Here is a 23708-nt window from a genome sequence, read left to right as displayed (position 1 = left end):
ATGGAATCTTAATGTATCAGTTATGAGAAGCAAATGTATTTTCTTTTGTAGCTTAAGCCTAGATTTTCTTGTAACTTTTTTTTCTTTTTTTGTGCAGTTCATCTATCAAACTCACAAGTGTGACTCAAACCATTTCTGAGGTCAGGCCTTACACATAGTGGGACCCCACACAGCTCAGTTCCTGTAGTTTGTGCATCTCTGTAAGACCTCACGCTCACTCCTCAGGGAAGTCCTAGCACACATCAAAGAGACATCAGATCTGACTATTTTTTCCGATCTAAAAAAGAAATGGATGAGCAACTTACACTCTCTGACTAATGTTATACAAACTCTTTCTGACACATATTCTGTGGTTTTTATTTCATCAGGAAAGGTTGTAGATCGTGAACAATAAGACATTTTGTTGTAATTTGCAGTGGTAGAGAAGGTCAGAATTACTTTCACCATCAGTTGTCCAAAATGAGGAAATCTGGTGAAAGGAAATAGCCACAATTGGTCATGACAACCACAGCAAAACTTTTTCACAAGTCCACCTGCACAAACACAGTCCAAGATGCTTTCAAGAAAATGTTTTCTTCTTTTTTTTGTATGTAAAATATAGCTTTAAAATGTTTGCACAATTAACATTATCAGCCTTGCAGATAGTATTTTAATAGCTCATGAAGTTTATGATTATTTATAAACGCTGTGTAAGTATGCAGATTGCACTTGTCTTGGTTCAGCCACATCTGGCACTGTTGTTGAATGTTTGATATAAGCACTTATCAAAAGCGACGCACCGGGCCGAGTTGAGCTTCTCTGATCAGTCATCTGTTACTGCCATGTCTACCCTACGGTAGATGGTGGAAGCTTCTGACATTCATCATCAGTTGTTACTGGACTGACAGCAAAGTAAGCTGTCATACCCGGATAGAGTACTTCTTAATATTTATGTTCATATTGTTTTATTTTCTATAATGCCCATACATATATTTCATTAATTTGAAAAAATATAATCTTGCCCAGAAAATTCCTTTTAATCTTGCACTGTGCTAGCAACTTGACTCATACGATATGGTAGCTGAAGGCCTTTCCAATTAATTATGATGAAAAATTTGCATGCTTTTCTACATATTTCTATAAATTTCTACATGGTATTCAATACCAGTTTTCATGTGCATGGTTACGGGATGTGTTTTTCAGAATCTTGAGCTTCATCAGCTTTTATCCAGTGATGTTTTGAATACCAACATGCTTCTTATGTGCTTACATGCACAATACTTGCCTAGACATCATTTGTAAATTGCAGTACCCGACACTCAAATTTACATACATCTTACCGCGAATAAAGCAGAAATGCTTTGAGTGAAAGCTTTTGCCATTTTTCCTTCTAAATGTTTAAGCCTTTGACACTGTGACACTGTGTGTGTGTGCAGGATGGGTGGGTGAGATGAAAAAAAAAATAGAAAGGAAATGTGGTTGTTGACTCTTGTGTAAGATGCTGAGTCGAATGTGTGTGTGTGTGTGTGTGTGTGTGTGTGTGTGTGTGTGTGTGTGTGTGTGTGTGTGTGTGTGTGTGTGTGTGTGTGTGTGTGTGTGTGTGTGTGTGTGTGTGTGTGTGTGTGTGTGTTTTTTTAAATGTTTTTATGTCATGGTTCGTTGTGTTCTGGGATTAGAGGCAAAAACCCCATTGTGTCAACCTGCAAAGTCAAACGAGAGCTTATTGCTATCTGCTGACCTAGATCATCTTGCCTTGGAGTATTTCATACCAGATGAGTGCAGATGTTATACAACTCCATGAAATTCCTCTTATATACACTGTAATCCAAATTCCAGTAGTCTATTATTAGAAAACACATCATAACCAGTTTGCTTACAGCTGGTACTTTCATCAGCAAGAAGTTTATTCAGGCTTCCAGTCTTAGTAAATGCCAAATCTATGTTACATTATAATATAATTAACAAAAGAAAACTTTTATTCGTAACTCGTCAGGCACAGGCGTCCTGATAACCTCACAAGCTCTGTTCAGAAGTGCTTAGTTATGATCAAGCTAAACTCTGTATGGGGCTGCAGGGTGACGGGAGACATTTACAGAAGCTTTAAATTCACCACTGAGGTTGGGACTGGTTTTTAACAGCATTTTCATTCACAGATTTTTAACTTACTGCCTCAGTTACTCTTTAGTTAAGATTGGCATTGCAACTTTTTGAAGCAATTTTAGTGTCAAACTCATGCTTGACACCAAAACTAGTTGGTAAAGGTTTGGAAGAAGTACCATTGAGGTTAAAAAAAAGTGGGAACAGCAAAACTAAAATGAACCCTTTCACACCTGTGTGTGGCATGGGGGGGCAAAAAGGCTGATTAGGCAGCTCCCTGCACAGTGGGTGTGAATGGTCACAATAACCACATGTTGGTAACCCCTGAAGTGCAATTCTTCAGCTTTCAGGAGCCACTGGAATTTTTATGTTAGTACAAACTTGTGCTGAATGTGCACCAACGTGTCTTAAACTTGTCACTGGTGACGCACCTTGGTGATAAATGCAAAAATTCCCATGTTCTTATGTTCTTATGTATATGTATTATATCAGGATTTTAAGGATTGAGAGTTGTTGACAACGTCAGGTCACGGATTTAGACAAAATATAAATTATGAATCAACTTTTCCTTGTTCTTCTTCTCATCTTTGCAGGTCATTGGATGGCCGCCTGCAGGTCTCCCACAGAAAGGGTCTGCCCCACGTCATCTACTGCCGGCTGTGGCGCTGGCCCGACCTGCAGTCTCACCATGAGCTGCGAGCGGTGGAGCTGTGCGAGTATGCCTTCCACACAAAGAAAGATGAAGTGTGCGTCAACCCATACCACTACCAGAGAGTAGAAACACCAGGTATGATCGTTTGGAGACAGTTCATCATTTCTTCTTACAAAGCCTTGATCCTGCCTCTATATCCTGAGGAGCTACGCTTGTTTGTTACATGAGTCTGTCTTCATGTCCATGTCATAGTTCTCCCACCGGTGCTGGTGCCACGACACACGGAAATCCCCAGTGAGTTCCCACCTCTGGATGACTACAGCCACTCAATCCCTGAAAACACCAACTTCCCCGCTGGCATTGAGCCCCAAAGCAATTACATACCAGGTACAAGCATGATCGGAGTTTTTGCCAAGACTCTTTGACATTTGGTGGTTGTTCTCGTTAGTGTTTTAATTGTATTTTATATCAGATTTCATTGTGAGTAGGCTTCTGTTTTAAAGTCTCCTGCATGCTCAGTAAGATGAAGTGATGTCAAACACAGTACATCAGGTGCACGGATGTAAACAAAGATGGAGCAGTAGTGAGAATGTTTGATTTCATTATGAAGTTGTTTTGGAGTGGAAGTTGACAAATTCATAAACTTCTTATCAGAAGAAGCCTGAGGAAAAGAAGAGCAAAATATGAAGCATTGGCTTCAACATCTGTACTGTGTGAATGAGGGATCGGAGCCAGAACTGGTGGACAGTGACATGACCGGCTTCACTGAATCAGATTTCATCCAAAAGAATCCTGCCAGCGCAGAATTGTGACATTAATCGTACAACCATGACGTCAAAGACAGATGAGCTGCAGCCCGACATTTCAGACTGAAGTCGCATTGGACAACATCAGATACATATCCGATTTAGCACCATGTGAAACTGACCCAGGTTTGATGTGAAAAAATCCGATTTTGTATCATTTGAGCTGTCAGATATGGGCGAAAGACAGACCTTCCAGGGTTAAACACACATCTCACTCAAGACCAAAGTTAATTTTAAATTAGGTCCCTGCAAAAACTTGATACAGAGCTGAGATGTGATAAGTTCTCATCTTTGCGTTTGTGGGTCTTGATGCCATTTGCGTTTGTGTGTCTATCAGAAACGCCACCGCCGGGGTACCTCAGTGAGGATGGAGAGACCAGCGATCACCAGATGACCAACAGCATGGACACAAGTTCCCCAAATCTATCACCAAACCCAGTATCACCCACACACAGTAATTTAGGTAAGAACTGTGTGTCTGCGAGTGTGTTTAAGTGTCTGTTCGTGTGCTTGTCTGTCTGCCTTCACTTCCAGGCAAATGTTTCTGTAGTGTATCTTCCCAAAGGGAATTCTCTGTTTGGTTTAACTCCATTTTTGTAAGAGGAAACGAAGTGATGAAAGAAGTCTTTGTCCTCCCCGCTCACCCTGTGAGTTGTTAAACCGGCCAAGACACCATTCAGCCCACACTAACATCAATAACAATATCCTATGTTTATTATATCAGGAAGGGAAGACGCCGGGGGGGATCAGCTGCAGCGCTACTGATGAAATAACAAAAATGACACCAGTTTCATTTGGCAGCCTCCACTTCTTCCCTGAACTTCAAAGACAAACTGTTGAAGTTGTTAGACAGCGTTCCAAGTCGAGCGGGAAAAGAGCAAATTACCAGAACCAGTTGAAATTACTGAAAACAACCACGGATGGCTTTATAATTTGACCGCTTTGAGTCTGTCGCTCCTTCAGTGAGAGTTAAGTTTCCACATTTTGTCTGGTGAAAGCTTCTGGGAAAAAGTGTATGGGTTGAACATTTTGTGACGTGTTCTTTGGGGAGTGTTTTTTCTTCCTCCTCCGCAGTCGTTTCAGCCTCCTTTCTGCCAATTTCTTTGTTAGTTTCGCCTTCACAGGGTTCACACTGCTTTTTTTTCCCCAATGTACACCCCCCTAGCTATTTAGTTGATGATTACAGCTTCTTAAACTCCCAGTCTTGACTTTAGTGTTTTTTAACAACTTCTCTCATATTTTAAACACTGAAATGTAGAGCTGCCCATTTCAGCCTCTTCGGGGAATTAACAAGTCACAGTACTGTGCTCCATTCTCTGGCTTTTTTCTGTCTCTTTTCCATTTTGGTTTGATGTAAACCAGCTGCATCTCGCTTTGTCTCAGACCTGCAGCCAGTGACGTACTGTGAGCCGGCCTTCTGGTGCTCTATTTCATACTACGAGCTGAACCAGAGAGTTGGAGAGACCTTCCACGCCTCACAGCCGTCGCTGACCGTGGACGGCTTCACGGACCCCTCCAACTCAGAGCGTTTCTGCCTCGGACTGCTCTCCAATGTCAACCGCAACGCAGCAGTGGAGTTAACGCGCAGACACATTGGTAGGGCTCATTAGTCCAATCATAACTCTGTCTTACAAGTTAAATGAGACATATAATCACTTCTACTGGGGTTGGTGTGCCAGTTTCATTTACAGCATGCGCTGTTCTGTCTTTGTTCGCTTTAAGGCCGTGGTGTGCGACTGTACTACATCGGAGGAGAGGTGTTTGCGGAGTGTCTCAGCGACAGCGCCATCTTTGTCCAGAGCCCCAACTGTAATCAGCGTTATGGTTGGCACCCGGCCACAGTCTGCAAGATCCCTCCAGGTACATGTCAAGATGGACACGGACTGCAGAAAATCTGGGGGAAAGGAGGGGCGTAGACGGAAAAAGAGAGGACACCAAAGGACGTGATGAATGGGGTGAAAGGGATGAGGAGGGGGAGAGCGAGAGAGATTTAGATTCTTTTCATCACATGATTAGCAGTTTGATCTCCATCTATTTCTGTCTACATATGTAGATGTCCTTGAGTCAGTTAGTTTAAATGCACAGCAACATTCAGATGTTAACCCACTTATTCTGAATAAGGCCGTACCTAACAGACGACGTCATCTGATCACCTTAATCCAAACTGAGTCATCTTTCGAACAGGCACTAACTGAATTTGTTGCTCTTAGTTTCATTATATAAACATGTATACACCTCAAACACACTGATGATTCATGCCAGAGTTTTCACTGCATTTCCCAACACACAATGATGCTTTACAACACATGCCCGAGGCTTCAGATGAGTCAGTACAGACCAGGTTGAGTTTAGATAAACACTTCCTCCAGTCAAACACATGGAAACAGATTTACGGAAGAGACTTATTTGGAATATTAAGGTGGGTGGTTGTAATGCTGCTCTGCTTCTAAACAAAGAGAGTTATATCATTATTTAGTCAGAAGGCTTTATCAAAGCGATTTATTGTCCTGCAGGGTTAGGTGTTTGGTATAGATGCACAACTTTCTTAACAAAACTCTACTGATAACATAGGAGCCAGTTAAACTATGAAGGGGTTTTAATTAGATATGGTGCATTACATGCATTAAGTATCCAGTGTGTTGAAATAGCTGATCACCTTATTAACGTGTTAATTGCTTTTTTTCATCCAGTTTCCTGGGACACAGTACAGTCTTTCTGTGAAATTCAACCACAAAGTAAAACTTATTCAAAGCACTGAGAAATAAAAAAGATTTCTGGTTGACTCTAATCAACACGGATGAGTAGAGTCAAGGCACAAGCTGAGTTACAGGTTTTGTTAGATATGAGAGTTCGAATTAAAGACATGATTCTTATAAAGCTTATAAATTACTGAGATAAAAACTTGGAATATTAAACAGTTGAAGTCAAAAAAGGCTTCTGATTTTACTTGAGGAAATACAGGAGTCGGGTTGTGTCATCCCCGACTGGAACGGATGGGTGTAGTTTCTGGAGCGGGAATATCCCTCTGAAAACAGCTAGATGCAGTTTGCAGGAGCGGCTATCACAGACAACCCTGCTTCTGCTGGTAAAACCACTCCTTTTTGAGTACTTTTAAAATCTGTGGCTGAACTTCTAACACCGGAACAGCCTTTTTCCCCAAACAGTGATTAATGCAAGTTGATTATTTAAAATGGATGATTCAAAACAGATGTGCTGTGGCTGTATCATCACGACTGTGACCGTGAGAGGACATATCACATCGCTTAGCTCACCACCACCCCCGGAAACTCGGCTCTCATTAACATGTCCTCTGGTTAAAAATAAAAGTTTTTCCTTTCCACACTGGCTCGTTTAATTTGACCATACTTTTTTTGGGGTCTTTTTTTACATTTCAATTCTTAACTGTCGTCAAAAGCAAGCTCTTTTACACTGTTATTCACAAAGGACAGCCATTTTCACATGTTGGCCTTCGATTGAGCTCCTCAGTCACTTTTGTACAGCCTATAATTCAGCTAGATCAGACGGTAGATTTTTTTTCTATAATAAGCTATACAAATCCTCAAGAAGCTGAACAAAGTGAGAACTCTCATATTTATTCCAACACTCTCTTCTTTCACTGCAGGATGTAACCTGAAGATCTTCAACAACCAGGAGTTTGCTGCCCTTCTGGCCCAGTCAGTCAACCAGGGGTTTGAGGCCGTGTATCAGCTGACCAGGATGTGCACCATCCGCATGAGCTTTGTTAAGGGCTGGGGAGCAGAATACAGGTAACTGCAGTAATAATCCATTCTTAGATCCGTCTAGAACCACCCACTTATTTCTTATTTCAGCACTGTAAGTGTGGCTGTGCGGGCTTCAAGTCCCCCAAACAGCAGGTCTGCAAGTAAAAGCAGACAACGGAAAGAGACTGTGAATCACATCCCACAATCCACAATCAGCCCCCGCTCACAGGCATCTGCTCGCACTCTGGTGAATCCGGTGTGTGACGTAGGAGAGCTCTCGTCAGTAGGCAGGCCCCAGTTGGCAGGACAGACTGTTTTTAAACAGATGCATGTGCTGTGTCAAAGTGAGATGTCAGACTTTCCCTCTCCCATTCCTCTGTTTTCCACACCATCTGACTCACTGATAGTAGGAAAGGAGGAGACGGAGTTCAAACAGAGAAGGTGATTGGCTGAAAGTTGGCTCGGAACACGAGGTTTCCACAGGGGAGAGACTTCTCGCGCTGCGAGCGGCTGCTCGTTGCCCATGTCCAGACTAAATGCTGACATGTGCAGACACTTAAAAATGGGATGCAGGTGACGTGATCTGGCAAGCCTCCTCACCCTCAACCTCCACCTAAACCTCTTTGTTTGCAGCACGGATTTAAATAGTCTGTTTCTTCTAAATCTGCTTTTATTTTGAAATAGAAAAAAACTAATTTTTAATTAAAAACAAAACAGTGGTTCATATCTTTTTTCGACATAGTTGCAAAGTGTTTAACATAACAAAAGAATAGAATATTAAACTGGAGAAAGATAAAAATAGCAGAAGGAAATAGAAATCTTACACAGGCTCTAACAGGGAAAAATAGAAATAACAGGAAAAGGAAACGATGCTTAAAGCAGAGCTGCTGAAAGGACAGATAATAATCACACTAATAAGAGTTTGATATGGTGCAGAACCTTTCCACGTACATTTGTTTTATGCAATGGAAAAATTCAAGTTGCGTGAAGACAATAAAGCTCATGTCCACTTTCAGATATCACGTTAATTTCTTTTTTCTCTTCTTGAACCAACTTGTGGATTTTTTATATCCTGTTTTGTAACTGCAGCTGAAATTTGACTTTCACCAGGTACTTAAATGTTAAGGAAGGCTGACAACTTTAATAGTTTAGATACTTGCCTCATGTTTTCTCTTAAAGAGAAAAACATTTTTTCTATGAGAACTTTGGGAAATAACAGAAAGGTTTAGATGCCTGGAAATACTTTTCTAATACTGAGCAACATGGCCAAAAAATAAATCTCCTTTTGCCACTCACCTTTTTCAAAAGAAAAAAATGGATACTTTACTGTTGTTGAAAAACAAAACAATTTCCACTGTAAATAAGTCAAAACCTATTAATGTCAAAAGGTATGTGGTGTTTGTGAGTGAAGGAATAAGACATGAATAACAGATGTGTGTATTTTCCAGAAAACAAAGTAATTAAAGTCATTTTTTTACTGTTTTAAATATCGCTTGTGACCATTTTATGTGGTTTACTTGAACGCATCTTAGTGTTGCATGTTTTGACAGGCAGAAAGATTTACGAGGATCATAGATACATCATGAACGTTGTTTTAGCAACAGTCAGTCATACACTTTAATTCAGTTCCATTTGCCTTTATTTGTATAATGTACATTCATATTAAACAAGATATGAAGACACTTCACACCAGTGGTTCTTAACTGAGCTGGCTTCAGGACCCATAATCATCCCTTAATTACAAGCTGTGGACAATCTCTAACTTCTAAACTGCATTTAAAGAAAAGAGGGGGCAGATTTTACAGAATTCATCGTTATTTAACACGCAAACATGACCTAAAAAAGTGAGACAAGTGAGAAATACTTCCAAAAAGACATTACCTGAGACAAACCTGTTGAGAATAAATGCTTTACACCAGGGGTGTCATACTCTACTTTAAAGGAAATATGCACTTTGTTTACACTCTAATTATGTAAAATATATTTCTTCAGGATCTTTTCTTGAAATTTCTAGTTTTTTTTTCAAATTAGGTAAGATACTTTTAATATAATTTTACAAAGATAAACAGAAACAAGTATGTTTTTTTTTATATTTCACCTTTTTATAGGAAATTTAATTAAAAGCAAAATCTTTCTTATTACATCTGAGAGTGTTTCTTTGTGATTTAGAGATGTTTCCAGTACAATTAAGTGTATTTATTTTTAAAAATTTGCGTGGATATTTACGCTAGTGTGCCGAAAAAGTCAGCACTTTTCTTTTAACTGTTTTACTTTGTCACTATCCTCGTATTCAAAACTGAAATTCTCTGAATAAATATCTTCTATCATCTTTTTTAGCAGTGATATTTTTCTTGCGAAAATATATAATAGTAGTCAGTTAATAAAAATAAACGACCGTCTACAAAGAAATAAAATCGGCAAATGCATTATAGAAAACTAAAAAAATGTCATAAAGTGCTCTATTTGTGGAATAACGATGGATTTGTAGAAGAAATATATCATCGGATATGCTGCAATTCATGGCAATTATTTGTGCCTTCCTTTTTAGTAAATTAACATTTCGTTTTTTTGCGTTGGAAACTTCTCGTGGGCCGCATGAAAACCTCTCTCGGGCCGCATGTGGCCCGCGGGCCGCACATTTGACACCCCTGCTTTACACAGAAGTCAAGTTCAGCACAGGCAGCCAAAGACAATTCAGTCCAGTCATATTTTAATTCAATACCCTTCATTGTAATTCTGTAAGCCCAGTTCCTTCCAATAGTGTCCACATTCAAAGTTCGAGTAGAAAAAAACAGCCTGACTATGAAACCCAACAGATTGCGACAGATCTTTAATTTGGTGCAATCCTTCAATCGGAAGAAGCATGAGGCAAGAGTGGAGGGTGAAAAAAACTAATTAACAGGGATTAAAAAAAAAAAAGAATGTCAGAACCAGACTCGTGAAGGGGGTGGAGATTAGTCAGGGGATATCTGCCCGTTAGACACAAAAGGGAAAAAATGTTAATTGTAATAATAATGACATAAACATAAAATAAGTTAGGGAAGAGCCAGTCTATCATGGGAGGTGCAGACTAGCAGCAGCACCACTACAGGGATGGTTCAGGACAACTGATCTGCACAACTACAGGACTCATCCAAAACATTTTAAGCCTGATCTGAAAGACAGAGAGGATATCTGGGAGCCTGTTTGATACTAATGGGATATCTGAGCTGCGTCTCCCAGCTGTTTTATCTCTTAATGATTTCGTGGTGACGGTCATTTGAATTGACTGGAAAAGTTAGTTTGCATGTGCAGCTTACAGCCGCACTCAGGCTGCAGCTGCTCTTCAGAAGTGAGGGAGAAAAAGCAGGAGCTGCTCCAGAAATCCTCTGGACACTTCCAACTCAAGTCCAACTTCATCCAACTCAAGGTTTTTGTTTTTTTGCTCTAAGGTGCAGTATTATGCCTTTAAATGGGCATTGTGTTTATTATTTAAAGTCAGGATGTGTCCATCACATGGACATTATGGAAATCTTGTATTCCTGCACCACAGAATTACATCATTTAAACAAGATGATACACAAAATCACAAGAGGTCTGTTGTTTCAATTCCATTTTTCTGGACTGTGTTTTGGACGGTTTGTGCATGTGGATGGATTTCAAATCCAGCAGTGTGGTTTGTAGATCATGAGTACAGTTTTATACACCTGGACTTCTGTGGTCAGTTCTGTTGCAGACAGTTATGTTTACCCTCAAAATGTATTAAACTGTGTAACGGTGCTATTGCTAAACATCTTCAGTGTAATGACCCTGTACACACAGCGAAAATGCGACGTCCTGCCTCGCAGCAGTTTCACACAGCGCTGCTATCATAATCACCTTATCCCAGTGAGGCTGAACGCTACGCTGCGATGGGGAAAAGACTGAAGCCCCTTTAACGTCAGTGTGTTAAAGACGCTGAACTGTTACTTAAAGTACTGTGCATTTGTTTCTTTGAGGCAGTTTCTTGTTTCTGCCAGATGTTGGGACGAAAATAGAAATAGAACAAATATACTCTGCTGAAAACTGACTTGGCAAGTTTACTCACTCTTCAGACAGCTGGTTTTAGTATTGTTAACATCTGTTTGTGCCGTCTTTATGTTTGTGACAGGCGGCAGACGGTGACCAGCACCCCCTGCTGGATCGAGCTGCACCTGAACGGCCCGCTGCAGTGGCTCGACAAGGTGCTCACACAGATGGGCTCGCCAAGCATCCGCTGCTCCAGCGTCTCTTAGGGAGATCCGTCATCCACTTGTTTCCCGTGCACCACGTCCACCGTCTGAGACTTAAAACACAGAGATAAGAAGAGCAACACGAGTACTGAAAGAAGACAAAACCCTCCCACTTCCCCTCTGTCAGTCCCTCCTCCCGACCAGCTGTCAGTTGCACTTTTTCATATACATGTTGTTTGTTGTGGAAGGGGACACATGCATTAATGCAGTAACGTGGTAGTGATGTCAGTGGGCTCGCAACATATTATTCAAAATTTGTCATTTTTGGTAATCACTTCCTTTGGCATCTCAGGACCAGAGATGCTGGAATTTGTTTTCTCTTTTGTTCAAATCTTTTGTTTAATATTTGTGTGTTGTTTTTTTTGTTCTGTTTTTTGTACAGATCTTTAATTGAACAGCAAACTTTTTTAAAAAAAGAAGAAAAAAAACAGGAATTAATTTTTTTACGCATTAGTCCCAAATTTCCAAAACATGTCAAATTGCTTCAGATGTTTTAAATTGTTTCACTTAATTTTGTTTCTGTATTTGGACTTTTGATAAGTTATGAAGACACTTTCAAATGTACCACATTGATCTGATCAATATGGATCTATACATTGTGTGAAGGAAATGTTACTGTAAGTCCAGCAGGAGGAATTTGGGGTTTTCATGCAGTTGTGTTCACACAAGGAATGTAGCACGTTGTTACACTTTGGAGCTTCAAACAGAAACAGAAACAAATATATCTAAAAGCATCAGTCAAATTCAGAATGAAACCAGATTAAACTGTCAGTCACTGACGGGTGGGGTTGATGATGGAGGACATCTGGAGAGCACACAGGAGGTGATTCTCTGTAACACTTTACACAAGTACTTCAGAAAGAGGTGGATGCATTCTTGTACAAATATGATATTCCTGTATATTGACCGGTGGGGGAGGTTTATGTGAAATACACCCTGTATTAATATCAGAAGCTTTTGCAATTTACAAAAATCATTTTGCATCATTTTATGTTGTAGTATATGAAATTCTGAATCTGCACAGGACTTGAACGCATACTGTCTCGCATACTGTACTCTTTAGCAGACTTTGAGTTAAATGACAGCCTGAGCACGCTTGCGTGTTTTGTGGATAATCTTCAGAAGGAGAAGCTGAAAAGACAGCAGGAAGAAGGCGGCTTTTTTTCTAAGTACCGTCCCTGCAGTCTAACACGTTGGTCTTACTTTCAGCTATACTGACTTTTCACACACTCAGGACTGAAAAAAGAAAAAGAAAAAAATCTCTGAAATATAAACAGGAACCAGTGAAAAAGACAAATGACACTTGACGCAAGTCTATTTTAATATTGAGTATTTTTGTAGGACAATGAGGTTATAACGTTGTCTGACTTCGTCCGCCCCAAACCTACGCCGTGCATGACACGGCAGCACACTGCTGGCAGGTCTGGGTTGTATTTTTCTACTTGTGAGGCCGTTTGGGTACAAAGCACAGATTTTTACAAAGGGAAATGTTTAGATAGAAAGAGGCGTGTAAAAAAAAACAAAAAAAAAAACAGTAGTGTCTTAAAATTAAATTTTTCCTTCTTTTGTTTAGGTCTATGTACGTATAGTATACACGTGTTTTAATGTGACCATTGACCTTTATAACGTTGATGGTTTGGGAAGCAGGAGAACAAAAAATGAGGCAAAAAGAAAAAAAATGTATCTAATTCTGAAATAGAAAAGCAAAGTCACAGCTGCAGTTCCTTTTCCTTTCAACCACCCGCTGTGGTGGAAGTGGACTGACTTCCCTCTGGTTCCATGTGAGACAAAGACTCAGCAGGTGAGCTCCAACAATATTTGGGATATGTCATCGATGCTTATTTACGTTAACCTGGCTCTTGAGGCTGATGCCAGCCCCCCAGCACTAAGCTGAAACATTTTAGGGACTCAAACATGCAGCAAAGTCATAAGAACTCAGCATTGAAGTTGGGGGATTTTGATTTCTTCTAAATGCTTATATCTTTAAAACTTGCAAACTAAAATGTTGAGTTGTCTCGGAAACAGTAGCATCTACCAGTCTGAGACAAAACTAGCTCTGCAGAGCTTCTGGTGTCCTTGAACGCAGCAGTCTTGATTCTGATGGGATCTTTAACCCCGTGGTTATTGTAATTACCCTGTAGGGGTTATTTTGAAAGCAAATTTGTCATTTTTATACACTGCAAGTTGTAGCGCATCTGTTTCTTTTTTCTTTGTTTAAATTTGTTCACTGTAATCATTAGTTGTGATTTACACTCCTCTGATCCGAATTTTGTCTCTTTAGATTTCTTGTCTAAAATTATACCTCTTATTTTTCTCTGCCTATAAAAAGTGGATGTGATGCTTTATATTTTTGTGTATTACTGTTCTACAAATAAAATACACAACTTGTGGTGAAATGGGAGCCGACGCGCCTTGTAAAGAGAAAACTTTAGAACCAAACTTAGCTGGCAAGCTTTATCTTTGTCTGTGTTCAGATTTTTTGGGGCTTTCTCCAGCCTCAGATTGAATATGAATTGATTCAACATTAGAATTTGCAACTGTTAACTTGATTTTACAGTTAATAAAGCTCTTTCTTGGCAATAAATGCAATCGAAAACAGATTTTTGCCGGTGCCTGCGGAGATAATTCAGGCCTTTTTCCTGAGAATTTGAGTATTTCCTGGACTGGTGGATAATTTCATGCTCAAAAACAGAAACGGTAATTACAGGCCACAGGAGACACTATTGTTTCTATACTCGCCTCTATTGTACAAGCTAATCAAACTAAACATTGCTGCTGTCACAGAGACATAAGATGGCTCTGAACATAAATGCAGGCTTTGTCGTGATGCCCTTCAGGTTAGAAAAGGCCGAGCATGTTGCTAGACTCAGCAGACACAGCATCACTATGGTGACACAGTCTGTTCATGAGACGAGTAGCTGCTGAGGAAAGACACGGAAAAGCAGGGGTCCAGGAGTATGGGTGCACTGAAATAAAAGCAACAGAAGTTGTGTCTTTTTTCTTTTGTATCCCTTTAATCCAAAGCTGGATCAACAGCCTGTGCACTGTCAGCCTCCTGAGAACTTCTGCCTGAACTTCGCTCCAGACAAGCCTTCAATAATTAACTCTGGTCTGCAGGAGAGTCAAACGCAGGGCAAAAATGAATCATTGACTGAGACTGCAAGCGTGCGATCCAGAGCAGCCTCAACAAGAATGGAAAGGAAGCACTTTTTTTCTGAGGGGTGAGGTATTTTTCACCATTTACCAAGTATCTGTTTGAATTGGTTTGAAGCAGTCTGGCCTGTATGTCCTTTAGTCTAATGATTATGAAAGCATGCACCATCAAGATAAATGGGACAACTTTAATTTTTGTGGATTTTTGTAACCAATTTCCCAAATCCTCTGTAAAAAAAATAGTATTTCATCTACTCATAACTGTTCTTTTATCTTGACATCAGTTTTTCTGTGTAAACCCAGGAAATTGTTTTTCAATTATGGCCAGATAAGCTTCAGTTACACACACACACATCCAAACACAGGCCATTTGTGGATTTAGTGTGTGTAGAAATGTATGGGAATAGCTCCAGGTCATCATCTTAAAAAAAATCATGACACACTTCATCCTGCTTTTGTTGCCAAACTAGTATTATGAAAGCACTCGTCTCTGAAAGACTTGCACACTTGCAAAGATGAATGAGAATGATGATTATTTGACCTGATATATCAGATGAGACGTCTGCTGTCAGTTAGTGTAACGTCATGTTCATTGCTCAACAATAGCAGCTTGTTAGCGCCATCTGTCGACCGGAGACGGTCACGACGGAGCAGACTCGGAGGGGTTTTAATGCTCTTGGCTGACAATTATCTTACAGGAAACATTAGATTCAAGTCTCATTCGAGTCAAAGCAAAATAAATATTATTTATACGCAGATATTTCGTATTAACGTAGTGGCAGGGGTAATATTAATAAACAAATAAGACACAATCTACAGATAAAGTTAGAAACCATATACAACAACAAAGATTAGGAAAAAAAACGTTATCCCTGTTTACAGAGCCAATGAACAATTGAAGGAATGTGGAGGAATTTTAAGTGTAAATGCCAAGGAGTGAGTCCAAGCTGGATAATAGTTATTCTCAAGCCTTCAGACGGCACTGCATCAAGAGCCGTCATTTATCAATAACTGATAAACACTATATGGACAAAGGATTACAAAGAGGCTTCACCTTGTTCAGGGGCAGCGTCGACATCTCTGAACTCGAAGGCATCTGAGACCGAGCAGAAAAAATGCACCATGTGATCAGAGGCGATTCTAGGGTCTGTTGGGGCCCTAGGCAAAATTTCTAGGGGGCCCCTCAAACCAGCGTTCATCGCCGTTATGTTATAATAAACTGACACCAACGAAAACTATGACATTTTGACCAGGATTCATTGCGAACAGAGCATGCGCAGAAAACAAAGTTTTCTTCTTTGCGTTTTTTGGCGGATTGCATACCGCCACCTACTGAACCGGAGTATGTAGGACAGGATCTAGTTTTCTATAGCTTTACATTAAATCATCTAATATAATAATACTAATGAAAAGAGAAAAACTCGAACAAACAAATAAAACAAATACACCAAACAAGACTGCTATATACTCACTATATCCTGTAAAATAGAAAACAAATTAATGTTCCGTTTGATGGGGATATTCCGTTTGGCGTTTACATGACTGATAGCTTTTCATAGCTTAACATTAAAAGTGCGTTTCCATTACACAGAACAGCTCTACTCTACTCTGCTCTACTTACCAAAAACGTCAATAAACTTAACACTGGTCTGACGCTAGTTTTGCTGTTTAACGGTAGTTATCTGCTCCACTTACCACTGTCTTGCTTTCTTCTGTCTTTGTCCTCCTTTTTTTTCTTCCTCTTTTCACTGTCGGACAGATAACTACTTCTCTTCATTTTTCTTCACCTTCGGCTGAGCCGAATCGGCTCCATTTAAAACTTCCTAAATGAACGTTAAATTCTGTGCACACGACACTGTGTGTAGTTTTTTATTTTTTTATTTTGAGACTGCGTACAGGTGGATGATCCGTGATCTTGGGAATGACAACATGGGGCCCCTTAAGGGAGGTTTCTTACTGGCTACTGAGATGTCATTGATAATTGCCTTATGTTTGTTTAAGGAGGGAGGTGTGGTCATTACGGTTACCACATTTTGAGATCTGTAGAGTAAAAACAGCCTTCAATACTTTTTTAGTCCTCAATACCCCTGTCAGGAAACACCTTTGTTTATACTAAAAAAAAAAAAACACCCCGAACAACTCTGGGCCCCAAGCAGTTGCCTGCCTTGCCTGTTCACAAGCTGCGCCCCTGCATGTGATATAAGATGAGGAAGTAGCCACAAGTAACAGTTTAAAGCTTGAAGACATGACTGCAGCTGACAGTCTACTATATCTAAAACTGAGGGGGAACAACACAGAGAGAGCAACTACTCTGCAGTGGATAAAATAAAATGATGTAGCAGGTGTTCAGAGCGCCTTGAGAAGCTGCACCACTAAAGGAAATCATCCCAATGGAGAAGTACGGCAGAGGAAGCATCATGGTTTGGGCTTGCTTTGCTGCCTCCGGGCCTGGACCGCCTGCATTACAAAGAGGAACATTCATTCCTGAAGCTGACCAAAATATCCTGGAGAAAAATATCAGGCTGGCTGTCCAGCAGCTGAAACTTAGTAGAAGAAACGCAGTAGGACAATGGCTGAGCATCAAGGTAGATGACCCACACGATGATTTGAGAAAAAGAAAACCCACCTTTTTGGAGTGGCTCAGTCAGAGTGCAGGCCCGGACTTCATAGAGATGCTTTAAAATCACCTCAAGAAAGCTGTTCATTCTCGACACCCCATATAAGCATCTGAGCTGAAGCAGCTCTGTGAAGAAGTACGGTCAGAGATTCCTCTCCAGCGTTGAATCGGTCTGATCCAGACCTGCTCATTCAGTGTCAGCGTCCCAAAGAAGGTTCAACTAGCTTTTCTCCTTTTTTTTTTTTTTTTTTTTCAAAAATCAGACTTTGATTGGAGAGATGAGAGCTGTCAGCTCCCTTTTCCGTGTGAATGTCACTCTGGACCAGTAGGTTTTGACAGAGAGGACATTTGTGAGTAGACAAATCCATCTTTGCAAAGGGCAACATTTGTTTCTCTCTCAGTTTTTACTCACTCCGCCATCTTTCTTGTTCTCTGTTTACATCTTTGGCACTTCCCTTAGAAGCGCCTCACTGTTGTCTCCCAGGCAGAGAACGGCGCAGGCTGCGGCGTGATCAGCATTCAGTAGCTACCAAGCTGATTGCATGGCCGCGGGTGGCTACGTTACAGCTGTCTCTGGACAGCAGCGGCTCCACAAACTCGCATGCCAACCAAGATGGGCACAAACTTTCTCCAACTGGCTTGCTGTTGGCCCTCTGCCTGCACGCTGCCCTCTCACATGCAAAGCATCTTCTGTGCTAGCCAGCTCCCATCCACCCGTCAGCTGCACCAACCATGCACGAGAGGAAAAGTCACAGATGTTTCCTTGTGGTAGATGCTTTTTTTTTTTCAATATGTTAATAAAAACAAGCATTGCAGTCCAAATTGTCTGTCCCTCTCTATCTTCTATGCCTTTACTGTTGATTGTTTTGCATTATTGAATGAAGATCATAGAGTAGGTCAACAGTATACCTCCAAGAACAGAGGGACAGAACCATAATGGAAGTGGGGAAAAAAGCCAGTGAGGGAAACATATTTACTGACATCCATGGGCTGTCACCACTCTGATTAATGGCTGCTGGAATCCCTGCGTGGTGAAAAGGTGTTGTTGGGGTGTAGAGAAAGCCCAGGCACCGACCCAGAACTAATAGCATTCGACTTGAACAAGCTGTCCAACCTGAGAGGGGGAGTCTGTGATGCTGCCAGTGCTGGACCGGGCTGGAGAGAAGGCAAGATATGAAAAGTTAAGGACAGAAAACCAGGATCAAACTGCAATCTTTGAGCGTTCCGGTGGCTGCGTCAATAGCAGAATGTGTTAAATGTGGGAATAAGGCGAGCAATAAATTACCATCAGGTGATGAGAAGCAAAGACACATGAGGCCTGTTGCATTTTTTTAACAAGTTGCATGTATAAAAACTTAATTAAAGTTGTCTTTTAGTCTTTGGTAACATATTTAGTTCATCGTCTTCAAAGTCTCAGACCTTCAGTCAGTCAGTGGTTATTATGAGGCCACAACAATCTTACATTCTGGCATGTATGTGTTCACTGTGGGAATATTCCCCCCCCCCCTATAATAACCAGTAAGGGTCTGCATCAGCTATTGCTTCCCTTTTCCAACAAAACAAAAAAAGAAAAAAAAAAGGTTTTGCTTCAAATCATCTGTAGCGTGCTTTGCCAGGAACATCATCCTGCCGAAGTTGTTTTTGCTGAGGGCAACAGAAAGCCCAACAGCTGGGACATAATGAAGCTTTCAGGCACTCGTTCTCCCATCATGTAGCGCCAGCCCCTGTCTGCTTCCACCAGATGTTCCATGTGTTGCCTCCAAAACGGTGACGGCAGCGAGCAATGCGGGAACCAGCAAACTCCACGGTGGATTCATGATTGTAGGGTGATAGCCGGGTTAATTGCTTGCTTCATGTTTAGTGGGCGTGGCCTTGTCATATTTTTGGTTGTCATATTTGTGTCGTCGGAAGTCGGATGGACACAAACATGGTCTGAGGTAATGCAGCTGCACGAACAGGAGCTTATTGATTTATTTCTAAAGGTCACGTGTCTTCCACGTTATACCCTGAATCTGGACGTCTACTCATGTTATTTTGAACGTTTGGTCCATTCGCTGAACTCAGGCCCAATGTTTAAACTTGAACTCCGTCCTTAACACCTTTCTGTAGTCTTTAAAAGTGACCAATTTATCAGACATTTTAATATTACTGCAGTATCACTACTGGGGTCATTTACTGTGCCCGTTCCTGCTTATTATGTCCGTTCTTGTAAAGTACTTAACTAAAATTAAATTAAAATTCTTTTAGAAGTAAAAATGGTTTATTATTATCATTGTTATACCACATTAGGCAACACGCAGTTATATTAGTCAGGCCTAAACCTTTGACCTTAACCTCTCCAGACAGCAAACACAGTTAAGTGTTTGTCTCCTTTGCGTCGTTTGAGTTGCACATTGAGCCTTTGAGATGTGCCGCAATGTTTGCTTGGTTTTATCTTTCAAGCCTGTTCCCTTTTCAGCATGATTTCCTCATTTTCAAGCCACGTGAACTATAACTTTTTTCTGTTTTTTTACTGTTAAATGCCAAGTCAAAGTCATTGGCAGGACAGCTGTAGCTAAGAATATTATATCAGCCAACTATTGATTGGAAAATTACTGGTTTTATTCCCAAGTCCTCAAGTCTGAATGTTAAAGTATCCATGAGCCAAATACTGGACTCCACCTTGCTCCCTTCCCCGTTCCTGTCTCGTAAGTTGTTTCAGACAGAAAGAGTCTGGTGAATTCATTTAAATGTGATGGAATAATTCACAATAAAAGCCCAAGGTTTAAACTCTTCACTGGCTTTTTTTCATACGGTTAACTCCTTCAGATGCTTATAAATAAATGTCTCAAGGTGAATAGTGACGTTTTACAGAAACAATTCAGGCTATTGAGTATTTTCAAACAAAGTAATGGGTCTGAATGTTAAAAAATACGTAAAATGTTGTAGCGAAAGAGAAAAAATGTTTTATTGTCAGTCCTCAGGAGAAGAAAACCCTAAAAATCACATCAGCATGTAGAACAAGTCCCCTTTTCAGGAGGTTCTAAGTTTAATCAGTTTCAAAATCAGTTTTCTACCATTTCTCACTTTATGCATTCTATATATCTAAATTTTAGTAGCTGATGTTGAATCTGTGCCAGGACAGATAATTTCCATGAAGATATTTTCAATCCATTTGTCAAAGCTGTTTTCTTGAGAAAAAAAAAGAAAAGGGATGAGGACCAATCAACACTGATGCAAACATGAACGCATGGCTTGTATCAGGAGGAAACATGTATATGATCCTGTCTACAGTATAAACTTAGATTTCCTTTTCTTGCCCACTGTGGATTATTTGTATCTCATTCAGTTGATCGCATTGATAGTTTAAACTAAATTATTTGGCTCTAATGTTGCAGGAATAGTGAAAAAACAGTTCAGCAGCTCTCTGTCAGCCGCATGTTGTAAAGCGTGAGAAAAATATTGTGAGACTAAGAAAAACTATACAAATAAATAAAGAATAAAAAATAAAATGCTGTGGGATGAAAAAGGGAGGTGAGTGACTGAGCCACATTTAAACTGGAAGCCAATAACAAAGGTTTTTAGAGGCTGTAATAAAAATAAATAAATGAATAAACAAAATAAAACAGTAGATCTTTTCTGATGGAGATTTTATTCTTTCCTTTTAAAATTTTTATTTTCTTCACACCTTATGCTTGCCTAGGATGAGGGGTTCACTAAAGTGGATAAATAATTACAACCCACAAGGTTTCTCAGCTGGGCTGTTTTCTGATGAATCGGCTTCATATACATTTAGAGTTGGGATTTAGTTGGAGTTAATCGAATCATGCCTAATTTACGATGAACTGAACTGAATTGAATTTGCCCGTGTTGTCATGTCTTTGAAATGTTTGCTTTTTGTGTGGATGCATTTGTTGTGATTTGGTAAAATACAAGTAAGGTAGAGTAATGAAGTCATCATGTGACGTTTAGGACTTGTATCCAAAGTAACAAATCTGGGAATACATTCAATCTGTAGTATGAAAAGAGACCTCGTAGCAGATGTGGATTCCCAAGACAACAGAAGGGAGTAGTGAGGGAGAAAATAAAGTGAAACGTAATAAGGTGAAGGTGAGGGATGTCCGTGAGTTAGACGAGAGGAGAGGGGCTCACCAACTCTTCAGGCCTTTGGTAATACTAATAATAATAATAATGGATTAGATTTATATCGCTGGTATTCTGCCATTGCAGAACCGCCAGAACTGAGGAACACAGGAATCGATTAGGAGCCATTAAGTTTTAGTTCAAGTAGATACAAGCAGGACTGGAAAACATTGTTCTCTTCACTTCCTCTTTCCTTTCAGTTTCTCTTCTTGGCATCAGAGCAACTTGCTAATGTGCGGGGAAATGACATGGTTTAGTTTACAAACATACCCTTTCACAGTTTCAGTCCTGTGCATTTGACATCATGTCATAAACACAGTCTCACTGCTTATGCATCACGTAAAAAAACGGACTCTAAACTCCTTCTGAACTGATCTGCAGGGTCATGAAAAAATGTGAGACTGTGACACCACTGGAGTGAGACTGGAGCTTCAGAGCAGACTTCCAAACAGACGAGGGTGGGGATGCTGCCGGCCTCAGGCGGAGGGGCCAAGCAGAGTATTGTGTGTCTAACTATTAGCGTGTTCATGTTACTGTCACCGTGTGTGTGTGCGTGCATGCGCTATGTTGTGATGAATTTTCTGTTAATTACATCCTCTAATCTGCCCCTTGCCTGTGGAATCATGTTGCAGGCTAACTGAATTAATAGAGATGAGATGTTTTTACATGTAATTAATTAACATCATATCATTTATGCTTCGCTCACTTCCCACTAAACTGGTAGAAGTTGAACCTCGCTTTCTGTGGGGCAAATGAAGAAAATCTCGATGGGCCAGCCTGTCACTGATCAATGCACTTTTAGGTGTTTAACATCTGGCATGCCACTGGAAATTGGCTTCTATAGCAACGCTGCGTTGCCATCGTCCTCCCATCATTAGTTTTCACCGTTGCCCCAGGGTTCATAATGTCGTTAGCTTACGCAGAGATGCTGTAAAGTGGTGTTACATGACGTTTCTTAGCTCCTTTTATTGAAGTAGCCTGCTATGCAGCCTGCTCATCCTATTTCATGGACACCACAGGGATATGAGACATGATGAGAACACACGCTTGATGACAGGAGCTTCAGAAATTCTTGCCTTGAAGATAATTTAATTAAGAAACTTTGCTAATGAAAAGCATCATACAATCTTTACAATGGGCTATAAAAGATTTGATGCTGTCCAAATAGACCTAAGCATTTATCCTTTTTTTCTATAATAATCAGTACTAACACCCATTTTTGGCACAAAAGGTTTAACAGAATTTCTACCATCACTCCACAAGTTTTAATCAGATACGCACTCAAAATGATAAGCCGCAATGACTGAAATTATTTAGTTGTAATTACAAACAGATGGGGGGCTTTATTCGCACTTAAGGCGATGGTGCGCATGGGAAATGCAGTGTGAACAAGAATAATTAAGAAGTTAAAGTCCTGTTTTTTTTTCCAAGTGCTGTTTAAATAATCAAAACTGGGATGTGCATTAGTTTCAAATTAACAATTCTTTCACAAGAGCAGTGACGATGTCCAAGTCCTGAATTTTACTTTGTCAATGAACATAGAGGTTGTGGCTGGTTTTCTAGAGGGAAGCAGTATGAAAGCTGCAGCACCTCATGCTGAGAGCTTTCATAATACCCCAGGGCACATTTGGGGAGGCTGTAAATCATCAAATGCTGTCTGTTTCAGTGCAGCTTTCTTTTTAGTATACATACAGGAAAAAAACACATCCTTTATCTAACTACCTGTTATTAATAAATGTGCAAAGTTTAATCCTTATTTTGCTCATTTCTGCAATATTACATTTCTTCTGTACTCCTTGGCTTTCTCCCTGCTTAAAAGATCTGACAGTAGTTCGTTTGTTGTCCAGTCGTTTGATAAGACGTAGAGGATAGTACGACCTCGAGGGGAAGCTACAAACTTCCAACTGGAGTCTTCATCTTGTTAAGAAAAATGTATTTTCATGCATTTTCAAAAAACTAAAAATAAGCAAAGACTTTAATTTTTGATGCTCCATACATGTGAAGTGGGGATCAGAAGCTGGTATTTTTAGCTGGTATTTTTTGGAGAAACGTTGAGTGACATGCATGTCCAGCAAGGGCGTAGGTTTGCATAGGGACGGTAGGGACATAACACTACCAACTTTTCAGGAGGCTCAAATTGTCCCCACCAACTTTTAAGCAACCTTATTTGAAACTTATTTGAGTTCAGATATATAGATCATTTAGATTGTCTTCCCAAATGTTGTAAGGATAAAATTGACCCTACAGTTATTAAGTTAACTATTTTAAAGCAATGTATGTGGTGAAGGACAATGTAAGCCAACATGTAGT

General features: G+C 40.2%; 1 protein-coding gene across 1 annotated transcript in view; it reads left to right on the top strand.

The window, feature by feature from the left end:
• Positions 1-14091, top strand: part of smad3a (SMAD family member 3a) — a 35930-nt gene extending 21839 nt beyond the window's left edge. Inside the window, exons 2-8 of the mRNA XM_061739883.1 lie at positions 2670-2863; positions 2981-3115; positions 3872-3997; positions 4918-5130; positions 5257-5394; positions 7157-7301; positions 11386-14091. Of these exons, the coding sequence (XP_061595867.1) occupies positions 2670-2863; positions 2981-3115; positions 3872-3997; positions 4918-5130; positions 5257-5394; positions 7157-7301; positions 11386-11509 (1075 nt within the window). The 3' untranslated portion in view covers positions 11510-14091. The remainder of the gene's footprint in view (positions 1-2669; positions 2864-2980; positions 3116-3871; positions 3998-4917; positions 5131-5256; positions 5395-7156; positions 7302-11385) is intronic.
• Positions 14092-23708: the final 9617 nt, after the last annotated feature.

The sequence above is a fragment of the Cololabis saira genome, chromosome 2 (assembly GCF_033807715.1).
Source record: "Cololabis saira isolate AMF1-May2022 chromosome 2, fColSai1.1, whole genome shotgun sequence".
NCBI lineage: Eukaryota > Metazoa > Chordata > Actinopteri > Beloniformes > Belonidae > Cololabis > Cololabis saira.
Note: the sequence above shows the minus strand (reverse complement) of the source record. Positions and strands in the feature narration are given on the sequence as shown.